We start from the raw sequence: 19,783 nt of genomic DNA on the forward strand, positions 1-19,783 counted from the left end.
GATTTTAGTTGTGTTTCGTTCTTTGTTTTTGAGCTTCTTCGTGGGCTTTTTCTTTTTCAGTTCGAAATTAAACTACAGGCCGAACGAGGGTCTTTCTTTTTTCCTTTCAAATTTTGGGTTGATTTTGGTGAATGATCTTCTCTTAATTAAAACGAAGAAAAAAACATTTGTGGATTGAATTTCATGTTAAGTCTTTTTGAGGTGAAATTGAAGTTCATCGAATTTTATTTTAAAATTTTAAATATTTGATTTGAAATACAAGTCAAATTTATTGAATTTGTTTTGGATAAATTTGTTTAACCGATGATTGAGTTATAGTTCGATTAGTATGGATGCATGAGGATGTCGGTTCAAGTGCATTAAAATGCATTATCTTCTTATTTATGGGTTGTCGAGAGGCTATGGATAATTTTAGGTATTATATTAAAAAGAGCATATATAAACCTATAATGAAGTTGTTAAAAAAAGGGTTTGTTTAGCTTGATTTTCATGAATACAAGCTATTGAGTCGATTGAGAGAAGAATGCAAGTAGATAAGAAACAGTTCACACGGATGATAGGCTTTTAAATCTGCATCTATACTTTGCTAATTTATGTGCGTTAATATTTGCATTGTTTTTTCTTTTAATCTTTTAATGATTATATTTGTCATTAAGTATTTTTCTTATGCTATTACTGCGGCTATTCCCTTATATCAAAAAATATTAATTCTATTATCATACCATTCATTTAACTAAATTATTGTTACATTTATTTTATTCTATTATAACTCTATTCATTTCTTATTCCATTACAACAAACCAAACATACATTAATTTTAAGTTATTTATTTGAGCTTCAAAATATTTTTACTTTTTAGTTATATTTAGAGTGGTCCCGTTTCAAAAATAAAGTTTGGATAATTATTCTATCCACTGGCGATGGAGTACAAAAACTCCACAATTGGGTTTAGGATAATGCTAAGTGTCCTTCTTAATTATTTTACTATACCCTAAAATAAGTGGCATCATCTTAAATCCGCTTGCGGAATTTTTTTTATTCCATTGGCCGTGTATAGGATAATAATCCATAAATTTTTAAATATGATTTTTTCCATTGACATTAATTACAGATTTTAAATTGTTAAATATTCTAAATAACTCCTAATCAGAGTTTGATTTATTACTAGACTCTTCATCACTCCAAGTGACACAAAAAGACTTTTTCTTCTTCTTCTGCAAGGTATTTGCACACTCTGCTTGAATGTGGCTAAAACCATGATATTCATGGCACCGGATTCCTTTGTTTTTGTTTTTGGTTGCATCCTTGTTGATGATAACCCTTTTAGACTTCCTTGTTGAGTGTACTTGAATTTGTCAAATCTTTGACTTCGTTTGGATTTGAAAACTTTGTTGAAGTTCTTGGTGAGTAGACCAATCTATTCTTGTAAGTCTTCAATGGTTGTGCCAAACTTAGTGGGCACTATCTTTGCCACTTGTAGAGCAATATTTTTTCTCTTTAGATCTACTCATCTGAGCTTCATCAAGATTGATCTCAAAGGTCTTGAGAATCCAATCAGTTCATTAATAAGCATAATATCAATGTCCTTGGCTTCTTCAATGGTAGTAGACTTGATGTTGAACCTATCAGGCAAAGATCGAAGAACTTTCCTTACCAACTTAGCATTGATATATTCCTTACCAAATGCAAAGGCCTAATTAGACAGGTAGTATAACTTCGGCATAGAATTCTCCTATAGTTTCATTCTCTTGCATTCTTAGATTCTCAAACTTAGTAGTAAGCATTTGAAGCTTTTGATATTTTTACAATTGTAATGACCCGATTTCTAGTGCTGTTGGAAATTACAGTTTCGAGACCTTGTTTCTGTAACCGAGTTTGAAATTATTAAATAGAGATATTTACATAGTTACTATATAATTGAATTGAAATTCAGCTAAGTAATTTAGTTGAAATTGTGGTTAATTAAGGCCTAGGGATTAAATTGTAAATTTTTAACTGTTATAAATTTTTAATTAGAAAAAAGCTTAGGGACTTAGATAGCAAATACTCAAAGAGCCAAAATGGTTAATAAACCATTTTTAAAAAGTGTTATTGGATGGTAATGATGTATGTCTTTTAACTTAAGTAATTAGAGATTAAATAAATAAAACTTAATTAAATATGTTAACTAAGATTAATTAAAAGCTAATTAGTGTATAAATAGTAAAAAAGTGGAAAGAAAGATAAAAATTTTATCATCTTCATCATCAACCGCTGAAACCAAAGAAAATAAAATAACAAAAGCTATAGGTTTTCTTATATTCGACCATTCAATTTTAAATAACTCCCTGGCTATTTTTCTTTAATTTTTATGGAAATTGAATCATGGGAGCTTGATTTAGCTAGCCTATGTACTAATTTGTGAAACTGTTAAAGTTTTAGAAAGTTTTCATTGTTGATTTCTTGAAGAATTAGGTGTGAAATTGATAGAAATTAAGCTTAGTTTATAAAAATGACTAAATTGTAATGCTTAATTGTTAGTTTTGTACATTAAGGACTAAATTGAATAAAATGTAAAACTATTACAAAATTTTTGAAGGAATAGAAAGTAGAAGGTCCCTAATGTGTAAATGTGAAATCAGATTTTAATCCAAAACTTTAGATCGAAAGTTATGCTTGTCCCAAATTTAGGGACTAAATTGAATAAATTATAAAATATGTTTGGTTTTATATTTGAATGTGATTTGGATGGAATTTGATATTATGTTATTGTTGAATTATTATTTGTTGTTAAAAACGACGTTGAGCTATCAAGAGGGAAAGGAAAGGCAAGAGTCGACGACAAGTGACTCGAACTTTCAGTTTGTATTTCTATGATTTGGGATCAATTTAATTACTACATATTCATGAAATTTTGCATCATATAATGTTGATGTGAGTTTTCAATGGTTATTTGAATTGAATTGCTCTAGTTGAGATTGAATATTGAGACAATGACTAAATTAAATAGAATAGAAAGTAGTATGATTTAATTGATATATAATAATTTGCATGAAATTGAGTTGAAACATGTTATATTACATGATGAATTAATGGTGAATTAGATATGATAAAGTATTAATTGAATCGTATACTGAAATTGGAAATTTGGTTACCCTCTTAGTTGTTCGGATAAAGTCGAATATAATTTGCATGCTATAGGGTTAGGATATTGATTGAAAACCATCATTATAGAGCAACCCGGGGTGGTAGATTGTATATATAGAGTCATCGTTGTCGGGTAATCCAGCGTGATAGAATATTCAAATTGTGAATATCATTATTTTCGGGTAACTCGGGGTGACAGATCCACATATTCGTTTTGAGTCCGTGTCTGGTTAATAGGGTTATAAATAAACATGATGCGACAATATAATATATGAAATGAAATGAACTGAAAATGAGCCCTAGGGGTCAATTGAGTAATAATAAGTCAATAGGCTTGGAAATGGTTGAAATCTTGATATGAAATGGAATATATGAGTTGGTATGTTAGTAATGGTAATGAATAAATATATGTGCCTATACATGATAATATGAATTGGTTAAGTTATTGTGAAATGACTGAGAAATGGTAGGTTTGAATACATACTAGTGATTTGGTATGTAAAGATGATCATATGCATGTTAATATGGTAATGAAAGTATTTGGTATGAAACTATATGAGATTTGGTTACAAATTGCACTAAGTTTGATTGAATGCAATGGTTTTAAATTGTCGGAAAAAATCTAGTTTGAAAATGATTTTATTGTACAGTGAAAAATAAAAATTTTGAAAATCGACCCGGTTTGTGATATTTATAGCAATAAACCCTAGACCGAAATTGTACCTATGTTTTCGGATAGACGGATCCTTGTTGTTCTTGACTTTCAACCAAATGATCTTCTCCGCTATTCTTATACCACGAATTGCTTTAAGTGTGGATTCGAACAAATCGAATCAAACAAAGAAACTAGAAATAGTTTTCTTTTCTTTTGGGTGAAAACGAAAATTCTTTTCTCAAATAGAAACCGATAGAATTGCTATTCTATAAAAATATATTTAATAGTTGAGAATAAATTCTTTATTTTTTGGCAGAGTAATAATATCTTAGAGTTGTGTAAATAGCCTTACCGTGCCATCTAATTATAGGAAGAGAAGGTAGAGTCCTTGCTGAATTGTAGAAGTTTATTTCAACTAGAAAAATGAAACCCTAATTTTACTAGGATGTAGGGGACAACAACCCTAGTTAATAATACTAGGGTTTGTCGTCTCCCTTTATTACATAAAGGGTTTTGGGCCTTTTCCACATAGGGTCCAAGTACAAGTACTTCCTGGTCTTTTAACCTAATAGTTTATAATTTGATCCAACCCAATATTTGTTTTTCTATTTCTCAAAAAAAATTCAATATATTTCCAATCAAATAATTTTCTCAACCCAATTCTAATTCCGTTAAAATCATGACAACTTTACCGTAAAAGAATCTATAACAAAATATATTTAATATTTTCACATTTAACGGTTCACTATGACCAAATGATTTATTTCCATTTTTGAACTTCATTTAATTTGAAAACATAAATTCATTTTTCAGGTCATTTTCATTTTTCTTTTTCATTTTGGAAAAAACCATATTCATTTCCAAATGATTTCATTTCTCTATTTTCATTTTCATTTTGGAGGAAACCTTAATCATTTCCAAATGTTTCTTATTTCTTCATTTCACCATTTTCATTCATTTATGTTCATTTGATTCAACATGCAATTCATTTATGATTTCAACGAGCTAGCGGAGGGACTAATTGGACATATGCAATTGAGGCTCAAATAATTTATAATTAAGTTCCAACTTTTCACCTGTTAATTATAAACTCATTTACTCGCGAAATTATTCCACTATAGTATCGTGATTGAGCTCTCCCCAACGACATACCATTACGAAAGCAACTCGATTAGTGCTCGTCTAATAACCTTGTCATAAGTGTGTTTCTGACTGTGTGCACGCATGCGCATAAAACAAACGATTTTATAAAACAAATTTAAAGCGCAGTTTTATTGCAAGCGTACAGGTCAGTTGTAATATTTATAGTTCTGATGGAACACGAAGTTTTCCAAGGGGTCAAACCCAAAGGAGATGCGATTGAGTGATAAATAGTGTACACTATAGAGTCTAACCGGCTACTGGTATGATTTTATAGTACAACAAATCATAACAAGAAAGTTTTGCAAGGAAATTAAATATGCTAATCTAGGGACCAAATTGTAAAGAGTACAAAACTACAAGATCAAATAATAAATGACTAACGGTGGCTGGTTGATTTCAATGTGGTTCGCTGATCTTTGAATGAGGGAATTAAATCGCTTAAAATACTAAGTGGCTTCATTTTATCTCTCGATCTCAATTTTACCAACTTAGAAAAATTAATCTAGTTTATCTCTCGATCTCACCAGTTAATCCGGGACTAATAAATTGGTGCACAACAAGATTATCTCTCGGTCTCACTTGTTTAGATATTCCTTTAGGGGCGTCAATTCCTAAGTTTTTAGGTCTATTTGATTTAGTTTAATTTATTATGATTTAGTCCCTTGTAAAAAAAATTTTAACTTGCCCACATCTCCATCAACCAACCCCCTTTGAGGTTTAGCTACTCATGTTGAAAATAAAGATAATGGACATGGAAATGAAAAATAAAGAAACCACTAAAGTAAAGCTTAACAAAAATATAAAAGTTTGGATTTTTATGCAAGAAAACTTAAAGAACATGAAACTAAAAGCATTCAAAAAGAAAATCTAAAGCAATAAACATAAAAGGAACAAGCTTTAGTTGATTTAAAGTAAAAGAAATTGAAATATCTTAAACTAAAACTAGAAATGTCTTACAACCAAGGTACAAGGACTGAAAGTGTAAATAAACCTAAGCTACAGTGGTAACTAACTTAACTAACACTAAGAACACTAAGAACAAGAAGTAAATGCAGAAAAATAAACTTTAAAACTAAGAAAGAAGAAGAGAAAATAGAAAACAATAGAAAAGTTGCAGAAAAACTAAGAGAAAACCTAACGAAACTAAAGCTAAAAACTAAACTAATGTGTGTGTCTCTCCTCCTCAGTCAAAATTGATTATTTAGGCTGAATGTTGATGAAATTTTGTTGCGCATCGGGTGGACAAAGACTACCCTTTTTATCCAATTTTGTTCCCTTCACGATATTGGTGTCGCGATACCCAGAAGAGGATATCGCGATACCAAGTCAACTTCGAACTTAGGTGTAACAACCCGTTTTTACTGAAATTAAAATAGTGGTTTTGGGACCAAAAATCTGAAGTTAAATTTTTTTTATTATTTTACGGTCTACAGCATGATAGAAATACCGTATAAAAATTTCGTTAAGAAATTTTATCGTTTACATGTTCAATTTGATAAAAAAGACTAAATTGCGTAAAATGCAAAAGTTGAGTTCTAATAGATAAAGGTATTAAATAGCTATAGAACATTAATGTGGAGGTCCTTATATGGTAATTAGCTCATTAGTATGTTAGTGGATGATAATGGCTTGACAATTTTGTAATTTGAATTAATTTTAAAGGTTAATTAAGTAATTAAATAATAAATTATAAGTTATAAAAAAATTTAATTTGCTATCATCTTTCTCCATCTTCTTCCACCGATTTTCAAGAGGAAAGGAAGCCATTTTCATCCTTAACATTTGGCCATCTTTAATCATTTAATTAGGTATGCAATTTTGTTTCCTTTTTAATGATTTCTATGTTTTCGGGATCGTTGTAGCTTAATCTAGCTAGCCCAGGGACTAATTTGCAAAATTGTTAACTATTAGGGTTTTTCCATTGATGAATATGCATGAGATTGAAGTTTGATCATAGAAAATGAATGGTTGTTGCTAGATAAACAACTTTTATAAAGAAATTTTTGATGAAATTGCCAAATAAGGACTAAATTGAAAAATAGAAATTATTATATAGTGAAATTGTGAAATTGTGAAATATATGTGCTGCTATTAGTATGTTTATAATTCGGCTAGGCTTGGGTAGGGATAAAATTGAATGAATTTCATTTTTCGAGCCTAGGGACTAAACTGCAAGGAATTAAAAGTATAGGGGCAAAATGATAATTTATCCAAAAATGTGTGTTGGGCTAAATTGAATATGAATTATATTGAATTGAGTTAAATTCATTCGTATAGATCCTATCAGACCTCATACGGAGTTAGATCGAGGCAAAGAGAAAATCTCGGATTAGTCGCCTCTGTATCTACGTACACTCGTCGAGGTAAGTTCGTGTAATTAAAATGTATATTTTTATGTTTCAATTGATTTATATGTATGCGAATTGTGTAATTGCCATGTATGGATACTGATAGCATATCCAATGATGTACGACGACTACTGAACCCCATTTGAACCTTAGGAATTCGTAGGATACAAATGACATGTCATTAGGGTTACCGATTTCAGCTCATATGAGCTTACCATTATTCAGCTCAGAAGAGCTTACCGTTTACAGCTTGTAAGAGCATACCGATTCAGAGCTCGTATGAGTATACATGTACAGGAATTGACAGATTACAGTTGAGTACACCTCGTGTGTACTACCCACGTATCCAACGATATTCTAAATGGTTCAACGAGCACAGTTCTATTACGAGATTATATGAGTTCAATATGAACTATTATAGGTATTTACATGAAATACATAAAAGTGATGTTACATGATACATTGATATATGAAATGAATAATTCATGTATATGAAATATGATTACTTGTTGAATTCATCCATGTGTATTGGATTTTATATATGATTTACATGGCTAATATGTTGGTGATTATGTATTTAGGCTTTTGGCCAAATTGGTTGGGACATGCTATGTTAGCTTACATTAATTGTGATTTAAAATGGTAAGTTAAATTCTAAGTTATACGAACTTACTAAGCTTAAATGTTTACTCTATGTTATTTTCCTTGTTTTATAGTGATTCAGAAGCTCGTTCGGGTTGGAAGCTTGTCGGAGTTATATCACACTATCCATCGGCTCTTTTGGTACTTTCAGTTGTTTAATTTTGGTTATAATGGCATGTACGGGTTATTTCAGTTAATGTTGGCCTATGTGTGATGTTGTGGTTGTGGCCATATGCTTTTGACTTGTGTTTTGGTATATTTTGCTATGTATATATAAATGGCCTTATCATGTTTGATGTGTAGTTTGGTATGGTTAATATCTGAATTGATTTATGTTTGATGGATGAAAATTAAATGGTAGTTGAATATGCATATGGATATGTATTATAATTTGGAGTGATTTAGTGATTGTTGTGGAAAACACATACATATAATGATGTTAGTTTTGAATGGTTTGTATTGGTGTTTTTAGTGCACAAGTTACAAGTGACTTATATGACCATTTGATGCTAGAGATATATTACATAAATGATACTAAATGGTATATTTTGATTAATGACCTACATGGTAAGTTTTGGTACAAATATGCATATGAGTTAGTTAAATAGTTGGATATATTGAATGTTTAGATATACATGTTATAAGTTTTCATTTTAGGTGCCAAAGGGCATATTGGTTGTATGTGAAGATATTACATGTTTAAGGCTTGATTTTGGCTTGTTTTGGATGCTTATTTAGGACTTGTGTATATGCAAAAAGTTGAGTTTAGGTTGGTGCCAAATTGGGTGAGAAATGTGGCTTGTAAAATGGCTTATTTTCGTCCCGTGTCTCTGTCGTGTGTGACACACGGCCAGGTGACACAGCCGTGTATCCCCTGTAGCTTATTAAAGGTTTGCAAGTGAGGCTGTTACACGGCCTAGCACTGACCTCGCACACGGGCATGTGAGGTTACTTCGAAAGGGTACACGGCTTGGCACACGGACTTGTGGCTTGGTCGTGTGACCCAAGTCAATGAGTTACACGGGCACGGACATGGGCTAGGACACGGCCATGTGTCCCTATTTTCGAATGCCCAAACGGCCTAAAACACAGGCGTGTCTCTTGACCGTGTGAGTCACACAACCTGGCTACACAACCATGTGACCCTTGCAGCTTTGAAAAGTTTTAATGTATTCCAAATTTTTTCTTGAGTTTTCGATTTAGTCCCGACTTGTTTCTAACGCGTATTTTGGGCCTCGAGGGCTTGTATAAGGGACAATATGTATGATTTCGATTGGTTTCTGACATGAATATTATATGATATGAAATGTTTGAAATTTTTGTCAGTTTGATATGTAAAGTTCGGTAAAGATCCGTAACCTTGTTCTAGCGATGGATACGGGTTAGGGGTGTTACATTTGGGGTATTCTTTAAGGGTGGATATCATGATACCCAAAGTGGATATCGTGATACCACTAAAGAGTGGTCTCCAATCTTTAAACCTGTTGGAGGGTGTCGCGATTCTAAGGCAAGGATATCACGATACCCTTTCCTTTGGTGCCATTTTCGCTCGTTTTCAACCTCCAACACGTCTCTACACCACTCAACCACATGTTAGGCCCCCAATGGCACTATTGGTCAAATTGGGTCATAAAATGAGTAAAATCGAGACATTTACACTTATTAACTTAAAATCTAAAAACTACGAAAAAGACGATACTTTGCTTGAGAATAAGCTCCTTAAGTATATCGAGAAAGCCTAATTTTTCATATCAAATTATGGAATATTAAACTCTCCCACACTTAACTCTTTGTTTGTCCTCAAGCAAACACACCAAACATGCGAAAAAAAGACGACTCTTGGAGTAAATTAGACAATTAAGTCTCATAGCGGTAGAATATCAAACTCGTACAAGAACTACCTCACATGTAACTTAAGAGTGATATCTAGCTAACTTTTTTATTCCTAATGTAAACATTATTAGTTCACTAAGTTAAAATGTCACTAGATGTAGAGGCAATGGAAATGAACATATGTACAAATGTTATCCATTAGTAAGTTAAAAGACAGTACTATAAAAGTTTCTTCTAAGTCTAAATAAAAACCAGTTCCCAATAACAACCTAAAATGCCCAATTGCTTCCACTTCCACTGATTTTCCTTTGCCTACGAAGATGTGCTTTTCACCATCACTTGACTTTCGGTAGCTCAGGCAACCTTGCATAGAAACACTCATGTGAGTAGTAGCACCTTAACCTCAAAATAGACCAGAGTAAGAATTATACATTTCTATGACACTTATGGTATCTACACATTATTTCTATGACACTTTAATACCTGTGACACATATAATATAATTGGTCACTTAATTTTGTATCATACTTTATAATAGTATTATACATTATATATATGTGCCCATAATTGAAGATTTTAACCCAAGGTTGAAGAAGATTGAAATTAGGAGATGAACTCATAAACTCCATTGAATGTTTCCTTGTCAGAGAAGACACCGGTGAGTATTGGCGTCGACAGTGAAAAGAAGTGGCTCAATCTTCTTTATTTTGTTCTAGAAAAGAAGTTTGAAGAGACGAGTACAATTATTTTTCTTTTAGTCATAATTAAAATTGTTTTTTTAATAATAATATATATTAGGAAAATTAGCTTTAAGCCACCTATGGTGGCATAAGAGATAGATACATATTTAATGACATGGTAAAATTTTCACGTCTAATCTTTTTATTGGTATGATGTCATGTGATTAATGGTTTTAAGGGCAAGTATTATTTTAATAAACGAAATTAAAGTATAAATATCAAAATAAATAAATTTTAAAGTACAAAATTATATTGACAATTTTGATAAAGTATAGGGTAAATTTTGTCATTATCCTTTAAATTTTAAAAATAAAAAATTAATAAAATATTTTTAAAAATTAAAAAACATAAAAATATTTTTATTAATTTTAAATTTTAAAAATTAATTAATTGTTAACATGGTATATCTGGACTGCCATGTGGATATCATGTTAGCAAAGTTAACAATGTTAACAATTCCATTCATTTTAGGATGATTTGATAAATAATGCAAGTTCAAGAGTTAAAAAGACGAAAAATTAAATAGAGAACTAAAATGATTTTTTTATAAAGTTAGAGGATCAAATAAATCATTATGTCAAAAATTATCTACACAGGAAATGATGGGTGATGATGATTAGAATGTTATAGGATATTCACCAGCTTCCATGAAATGATTAAGCTCATAGTGAAAGCTAAGGGGCATTTTATCACCCACTAAAGCTCAAAAAATGATTTATCATCTAAAAATACACAACTTATGTGAATGACTAAGTAGAATTATGTGCTCTACTCTGAAGATTAATCAAAGAGTAGTAAGCTCCTGTTGGCCCTTTGGCCAACAAAGATGAATGGTTGCCTTTCTCCACCACCTTCCCTTTGTCTAGCACAGCAATAAGATGACAATTTTTAATGGTGCTTAGCCTATGTGCAACAATAACACTAGTTCTCCTCACCATCACTCGCTCCAATGCCTCTTGCACCACTTCCTCAGAGTAACTGTCAAGTGCACTGGTTGCTTCATCTAACAATAACATTGCTGGGTTCTTCAATATGGCTCGAGCTATGGCGATTCGTTGCTTCTGGCCCCCAGATAGTTGCACACCTCTGTCTCCACACCAGGTGTCATAACCATCTGCTAGACCTGCTATGAAATAATGTGCATTTGCTGCTCTAGTTACTTCAATGATTTTGGACTCGTTGATTTTATCTGATGCTCCGGATATGTTTTCCCTTATTGTGCCAGAAATTAGTGTTGGTTCTTGACTAACAAGTGCTATTGTGTTTCCTCAATGACCTTAGATTGTATTCCTTTATATCTCGACCATCAATCTTCACTACTCCGTTGACAGGATCATAAAATCTCTCGATTAAACTAATGATGGTTGATTTACCAGATCCACTTTGTCCCACCAATGCTGTTGATTTCCCGGCTTCTATGCTGATTGATAAGTCTGACTGTCACAAAATGAATGTCGCAGACATTCATCAGGTCCTATCCTAGTGCAACGATCGAATATCGCAAACAAAGATCCAACAACCTCAGCTCTCTTGGCTAAGTCCGATGTCATGCTTGCAGCTTGAGCAATGACAAGGCCGGTGCTAAACAAAACGAGGAATGTTTCAAAAAGGGCTTTCGCAGTGATATATCCTTGCGATATGAGTTTTCCACCATACCAAAAATCAAAGGCAATAATACAAGCAGTAAGCAATTGAGCTGAACCAAGTCCTAGACCTGCAAACCAAGATTGTCTAACATTCTCTTTTCTTGGAACTTCTTGGGCTGTTTGCAACATTTTCATGATTTGGTCTTGAGATGACAAGGCAGTAATAGTTCTATGGTTGGAAACTGCCTCTGCAGCAAGCTTGCTGCTCTCTTGTTGTGCTTTTATGGCTTTCACAGACATTCTTTTAAGTATAACCATTCGAGTGTACATGCTAAGGATGATGGATGATGAGCGGTTGGACAACAATCATGACAATGGCAAGTCTCCACGCAATGAATCCATCACACAAGCTAGAGTTACACCCGAGATGGTTTGCACAACAAGCGACACTCCATCACCAAACAAAGATTTCACCTGGAAACATACAAGACCATAATCAAGTATCCTACAAATTTATCATCTCAATCAATTATTTATAGTCATAAAGAAGCAGGGGCGAAGCCAGAACAATCTTTTAACGGGAGCTGAATGAAATTTTAAATTTTTTGTAGTATATATCTTTATAATTTTTAAAGAATTAAATCGAATTTTTATAATTTTAAGGAGGAGTCAAAGTACAATTTTATCTTTACTAATTTAAAACTTTTAAAAAATTTTAATAACTTAAATAACAATTTTATATTTTAAGGAGGACCGGCCCATGTGAGGCCCGTCTAGATTCGCGCCACTGTAAAGAAGGTAAGAAAATGCAGAACATACCACAGTAGCATCTTTTTCTAACCTAGCTCAAACACTGCCGCTGGAATTCAAATCTTGGTCAAACCACCCAATTTCAAAAGTCAACACCTTTGAAGGCATCTTCTCTCTTATCCTCTTTGTCAAGTGCTCTCCCATGTAAGAAAAATTGGTATGCTGGATAATATTACTTAGTAAATCATGTGATGGGTTCCTGTGGAAGCAGAATAATGAAATATAAGCCACAGCTTATCATTAGAGGTGATCATGGGTCGGGTCGAGCCCAAATAAAATTTTATGCTTATTTTTCAGGCTCGGGTCCAAAACATGGCCTCGTTTTTTTACCCAACCTGACTCTAAAGAAAATTGTTAAACCCGAGCCCGGCTCGGCCCGACCCATTTTCTAAACGAGCCTCGTTTTTTTACCTAAACTCATATTTCGAATCTATATTTTTATCCAAACCCTCCTATTTATCAAGCGGGCCGTCAGACCGGACCAAATAACCCAACCCATGATGACCTCTACTTCCCATCAATGATCGGTGGATTTTGGTTATATGGAATACTTATACATTATTGAATATTCAGTCCTTTCCTTTTGAACTGGTTGACTTCCTATTCTCAAGTGTTATGAAATCATGGTGTATTGATGGGTGTGATACATGGTTGTGGACTCTAAGGAGGGGCTTGAAATAAAGCGGGTAAGATCATTTCATTGAAACCACGCGATTAAAGAAAACACTGTTTTGGTTTTGTTTATTGTATTCTTGTCCATATTCGTGGGTATACCAATTTTTTCTACACGAATTGATATGTATTGGTATCGATTTGTTTTAGTGTATCTATTTTAATTTATTAATATTTTTAAAAATATTTAATATATTTTCAATGAATTAGATTAAATAATTTTAAATATAAAATATTAATTGATTATATAAAATATTCATCAATAAACTTCATAGATAAAATTTCATCATTTAATAAATCTAAAGTAAACATGAAAAAGTATCACACAAATTAAACAACAAAATTATCCACGACATTATTTAAGAAAATCTACAATAAGATCATCTCATACTAAATATATAAAATGAAAGTTTAATAAAACATACACATAAAAATGTGTTCGTGAAGCTTTTAGAAAATTTGTTTTTTTCTTTAATTTGTTTGTTATATAAATTCTTTTTATTATTATTAATTTTTACTTTAAATTTTAAAATTACTCCTTTCCTTTGGTTAAAGTTTAAATTGGATTAATAATTTTTTAAAAGTTAGATAAAAATAATTTTATCTATTTTTAATATTATTCATACACAAATATTTCGGTCAATATAATTAAAATTGACTGGAACGAGTTGATGCAATCAATATGAACCAAAATTTACATTGATGTAAAAATGAAATAATCATTTCGATTTATTAATGAAATGATGCACACCAACCTGAAACCGGTGATTAACTAATTACATTTGCTGACATTTTGTTTTTGTTACCTTTGTACTATGCTTTTTATTTTTAAAATTTTTTTGAGTAAAGTATACATTAAACACTTAAAACAGATGGAATATCTAAATATGAAAGGTTGCCCCTTTTGAGTTACAGTGGAAAACATGACTCCATAGTACGTGCAAGCAATATAGGAGTAAACTAATTCTCCCAACTGAATGAACAAACAAGGCCGAGAGCTGACTGCATCTATCCATCACATCCTACTTGAAACTTGATTAATCTATTCCGACTCCGCATTGACCTCGATTTTTAACTTGAAACCGAATTTAATTTTTTATTTTTAAAGTAAATAAAATTATAATTTTTTACTTTTTTTATTTTAAAGTAAATAAGGTTAATTTTTTGAGTATAAACCTAAAATTTAATGTATTTTATTTATTTATTTATTTATTAAAATAAAAATCTAATATATATATATATATATATTATATGCATATTGAGAGTATTGTTATCAATATTCCGAACCTAATTATTTTTCTAATTTTACTCTACCTGAATCACCCGAACTTGAATTCATGTTTAAAAGATCTAACGGTTGGAAAGTTTTTACAACCCTAATCCCATTAATTAATTAAATATTCACTTCAACCGTTAAAAATGGAATGATCAAAATAACAAAATAAAAATCCTATAAGTCAAAACAAATGAAAAGGGAAAGCTGCTCTTGTCTGCATTCCACCATTACTCTACTCACTTCTCTTGCAATTGATTAATTAATTGATATTATTTTATTGTTTCCAATTATTCTCTGCTTTGCTATGCTCTTTCAATGGCTGTATTGCTTCGCTGAAAGTAGAGGCTAAACAAACGCAATCTTTCCCTTCCCAAAGGCTAAAACTCAACCCCCATGGCCCGAAGATCCATTCCCCTCCTCAGACAACTCTGGACCTTACCGTCTTTTAATCTGACACCAACTCGATCCGTCACCTACATGCCCCGCCCAGGCGACGGTGCGCCGCGAGCCGTTACCTTGATCCCTGGTGACGGGATCGGACCTCTTGTGACGGGTGCTGTGGAGCAAGTGATGGAAGCGATGCACGCGCCTCTATATTTCGAGCGATACGAGGTTCACGGCGACATGGAGCGCGTGCCTGAAGAAGTGATCCAATCAATTAAGAAGAACAAAGTCTGTTTGAAAGGAGGATTGGCTACGCCGATGGGAGGAGGTGTGAGCTCGCTTAATGTGCAACTGAGAAGAGAGCTGGATTTGTACGCTTCGCTCGTCAATTGCTTCAATTTGCCTGGCTTGCCCACAAGGCATCAGGATGTTGATATTGTGGTGATCAGAGAGAACACCGAAGGCGAGTACTCTGGCCTCGAACACGAGGTCGTCCCTGGAGTCGTCGAGAGTCTTAAGGTACTCTGTTTGACTCCACTCTCCACTCTTTGTCTTGTGCTGCTAATTCTGAATAAAATTTAGAAATATTCTATTTTTATGTTATGTGTCTCATACTGATATTACTTTATTGCTAGTTGATAACAAAGTTCTGTTCGGAGCGCATTGCAAAATATGCATTTGAATACGCTTATTTAAACAACAGAAAGAAAGTGACCGCCGTGCATAAAGCCAACATCATGAAGCTTGCTGATGGGTTGTTCTTGGAATCTTGCCGAGAGGTTTCTACCAAGTATCCAGGGATTAAGTACAATGAAATAATCGTGGACAATTGCTGTATGCAGCTTGTTTCCAAGCCTGAGCAGTTTGATGTCATGGTATTCATATCCTTCCCTCCCTGCTATTAATTTGAGAATTTCATATGCACTGCTTAAATTTAGAATTTTATCTTCTAGTCCCTAGAGCAACAACCTAGAGCAAGTGGTGCTAAAAATAATGAAATTAGACACTATGAAATGGTATTCCACTACCATACTGTTGGGATATCTCTGTTTTACTGGAGATTGCATAGTCCTGGCAATGTCAATGAAAGTAGATTATTCTAAGAGGCTATACTAACTTGGTAGAAAATAGGTGATTATTGTTCAACTCTCTAACTTGCTTCTTGCTTTATTTTCTTATTATAGTTAATGATAAATTATGTTGGCTATTTTTTTTTTAGGTAACACCCAATCTTTATGGCAATTTAGTTGCAAATACAGCTGCTGGTATTGCTGGGGGCACTGGATTTATGCCTGGAGGTACACCTATTGACACTTGATGGTCTTTTGTAATGTTTTCTTCTGTTTGTTAAATATTTGCTACCCTGACCTTTTCTGGAATGGGCTACATTGTTTTGTTGGATCATTGATGAATATAGCTTTGGTTCTCTTGACCAAAAGTAGAGAGTGGTGATTCTGAAATCATTAAAAATCAAATATTCATGCCTATCCATTTTATTTTTTTGTTTTTCCTTTCAATAAGAGCAATGAAAACTGCCTATTAAGCAATAGCAAATGCTCATGTTTTAGTAGACCATGTAATGAAGATGTGTAATTGCCATAAGAGGAATTTTGAACCGTGTACTCTTCTCTCTGTTTTAGTAATCTTGTTTCCTTAAATACTTTTCAACACTGGATGTGTATCTTTTTACATTGAAAGCCAAGTGAATTTTCACTCCACTTTATTCAGTTTTCTAATGGTTAGGTTATAAGATATTGTTGGCAGAAAAGGTACCACCAGTTTGGTATAGTGTTGGGATCTCACTGAATCATGAATGTATGGCTAACATTTTGTTCAATTTCTGGGGTGCTGTTTTTGCAGGCAATGTTGGGGCTGATCATGCTGTTTTCGAGCAAGGGGCTTCTGCAGGAAATGTGGGCAATGTGAATCTGGTGGAACAGAAGAAAGCAAACCCTGTGGCCCTGCTTCTGTCGTCTGCTATGATGTTAAGACATCTGCAGTTTCCCTCATTTGCAGATCGATTGGAAACTGCTGTGGAACGGGTTATATCAGATGGCAAGTACCGTACAAAGGACCTTGGAGGAACTAGTACTACTCAAGAAGTCATTGATGCAGTCATAGCTGCATTAGACTGAGCAAGAAGATAATCGACTAATCACAGCTTTACCATTTACCCGCAAGTTATAGGGCAATTACACCCAACGCAAGTTATGACCAGGCAACCAATCCTGACAACTTTTGGTGCTATCAAACTCTGAATATTCATGAAACCTGCATTTAACAGCCCAAAAATACCATGATAGAGATCAATGCTTTTGATACTTGGACTACTACAACACAAACTACGATTCCTTTGATTGGAATGTCCACTAATAATAGTATAAAATAATCACTCTTCCACCTTATATTTAAATAAAATTGTGGGTCTGTTAATCGCGATTTTATTGTATTAATGGATGTAATTTGCATTTAAAGTCAGTATATCAGTTTTCCTATCTCATTTCTGCGCCCTTTGTGTGTCATGTATTTAGTAAATTTATCGCTGTTTTGCTATCGTATGGTTCAATAAGTTGGGAAGCGTTTAAAATCCACAGGTAGTTAAACAAAGGCATTATTGATAATCAAACCAGCAGAAGGCAAGCCAGTAATTAATGTCTGTAATTTGATTCTGCAGCAGCAGGGGCAGCGAATAATGTAGTAAATCTAGTTTTGTTGCTCACACAGACACAGTTGATCTGGCAGGATGTTGATTCAGATCGAGGCTGGTAATGTGGGGATAAACAAAAGAGCCACAGTATAAACGATTTCCAATCTTGATTGCGCTTGTAACCTAACATAATTTGTGATCATAGTAGTGGGCAACCGGTTTTCCTTCCAAATCAACTACTAAGACACCTGCATTTTTCCCCTTTGACAATCCTCCAAACCTGCATTTTTCCCCTTTGACAATCCTCCAATGTACTTCTCCATCAGTCCCATGGCCTTTCGGATGAAAGCATATCTCAATGCCAAGTCCAAAACAACCGAATTTCCCTGCCCAATTAAATATATTTTACAACTATGCATAGCCAGTGTATAGAATATCAAGGCATCAAATAGTATTAACTTTTATTAATTTACCGTGGCTAATGCAATCCAGTAGTGGCCCTCTCCATCATATTTAATATTATCAGGCAGACCAGTCAAGTTATCCACAAATTTCTCTTGCTCTCCCTGTTTGTTGCCCTCTATGTAATATTTTCTACATCTTCTCCTGCAATTAAATTGATTATCATTGTTATTAGCATGTCACTGTTGGGATTATGAGAAGCCTTTTCGGGAAGGGAACATACATTGTGGTTTCACATAAGATTAGAGAATTTTGACGTGGTGACACAGCAACTCCATTAGCAAAGTAAAGATGGGTGACTAACACCCTGGTTTTTCTGGTAACAGGATCGAAGCTCATAAGCCGCCCATGTGGCTTACCCTCCAGCACGTCCCAAACGCTATCTTCCATGCTATATTTGTAGGAAGCGTCGGTGAAGTATATCATACCATTGTCAGCTACATCTACTCCATCTGCAAGCTTGAATAGCTTCCCCATTGTAGCCAAGAGCCACTCCTAGCGGTCTACCGTGGGTGTTAACCCATTTTTCCACTGCTGAATCTGCGTGGTGCAATCTAACTCGCTTGATCCTCCCATCCTGACAGCCGGTGTAAATGAGGTGCGACTTGGAATCATATGCGATGTCTTCTAGTCCTAGCAACTCCCCTGCACCCACGAGCTCTGCACCTTGCAGCATGCGATCGTTGCGCAACGACACAGACATGGCTGCCTGACCCAACTCGTGGATGGGCAAAGGAGCTGGATCGAATGGATCAAGCTGGTAGACAAGCACAGCTGCCAGTAAGGGAAACAAAGTGGATAAAAGAAGAGGGAAGGGGCATAGTCTCTTTTTTGGATGAGGAGCAGGAGATGGCATACCCCGAATCAGAATTTGAGTGAGGCATTGAAGCGTTGGGGACTTGCAGATTCAACAAAAACGATTTTAATATATACCAATTTTACAGATCTAAGGGGTCATAGTGAGCCCAAAAATGTTAGGATAATGCAACTTGCCAACTTTTAATAATTAATTATTAAATGTTAGGATAATGCATTCTTGACTTATATTTAAAAAGACTAACTCAACTATTAAATTTTTTTCCGGTCACTTAATTAGTAAAAGTTATAAAATGATCACTCAATTATTAGTAAATTTCTTTTTGTCATCCAACTATTTAATTTTGTATTTTTGGACACTAGTTGTAGTAGCAACTTTTAAAATTGATATAATAGCAACTTTAACCCTTAATTTTTATACATTGTATTAATTCAGTCTTGGTTCTAAAAAATCCAACTCTCAACATTTGCACTTTTTATTGTGACATTGAGGGTTAATTTTAAAGGAATTAAAAATATGAAAAATTATTATATTGTATATTTGGGTGTTTGTTTTTTATATATTTCCAATCAAATTTAGATAATTTTTTTTAACTTTTTAGATGAAAGGGTGATAGCCAGATAAATTCGTATTTTAATATAT

At 33.4% G+C, this 19,783-nt stretch overlaps 1 protein-coding gene and 2 pseudogenes across 2 annotated transcripts; 1 reads left to right on the forward strand and 2 right to left on the reverse strand.

The window, feature by feature from the left end:
- Positions 1–11,236: 11,236 nt before the first annotated feature.
- LOC105761965 (ABC transporter B family member 15-like) lies at positions 11,237–13,401 on the reverse strand (annotated as a pseudogene).
- Positions 13,402–15,014: 1,613 nt separating this feature from the next.
- Positions 15,015–17,715, forward strand: LOC105763195 (isocitrate dehydrogenase [NAD] regulatory subunit 1, mitochondrial). Of its 2 annotated transcripts, none has more exons than XM_012581326.2 (4): positions 15,015–15,734; positions 15,863–16,090; positions 16,435–16,513; positions 17,076–17,715. In XM_012581326.2, the coding sequence occupies exons 1-4, from the start codon at positions 15,225–15,227 to the stop codon at positions 17,348–17,350; spliced, it is 1,092 nt and encodes a 363-aa protein (XP_012436780.1). In that variant the 5' UTR covers positions 15,015–15,224; the 3' UTR covers positions 17,351–17,715. The 2 variants fall into 2 exon arrangements, with proteins under 2 accessions (XP_012436780.1, XP_012436779.1); XM_012581325.2 differs by having other exon boundaries at positions 15,017–15,734; positions 15,851–16,090.
- Positions 17,641–19,212, reverse strand: LOC105763198 (protein STRICTOSIDINE SYNTHASE-LIKE 5-like; annotated as a pseudogene).
- Between the last annotated feature and the right edge of the window lie 571 nt (positions 19,213–19,783).

Source organism: Gossypium raimondii, chromosome 12 (genome assembly GCF_025698545.1).
Source record: "Gossypium raimondii isolate GPD5lz chromosome 12, ASM2569854v1, whole genome shotgun sequence".
Lineage (NCBI taxonomy): Eukaryota > Viridiplantae > Streptophyta > Magnoliopsida > Malvales > Malvaceae > Gossypium > Gossypium raimondii.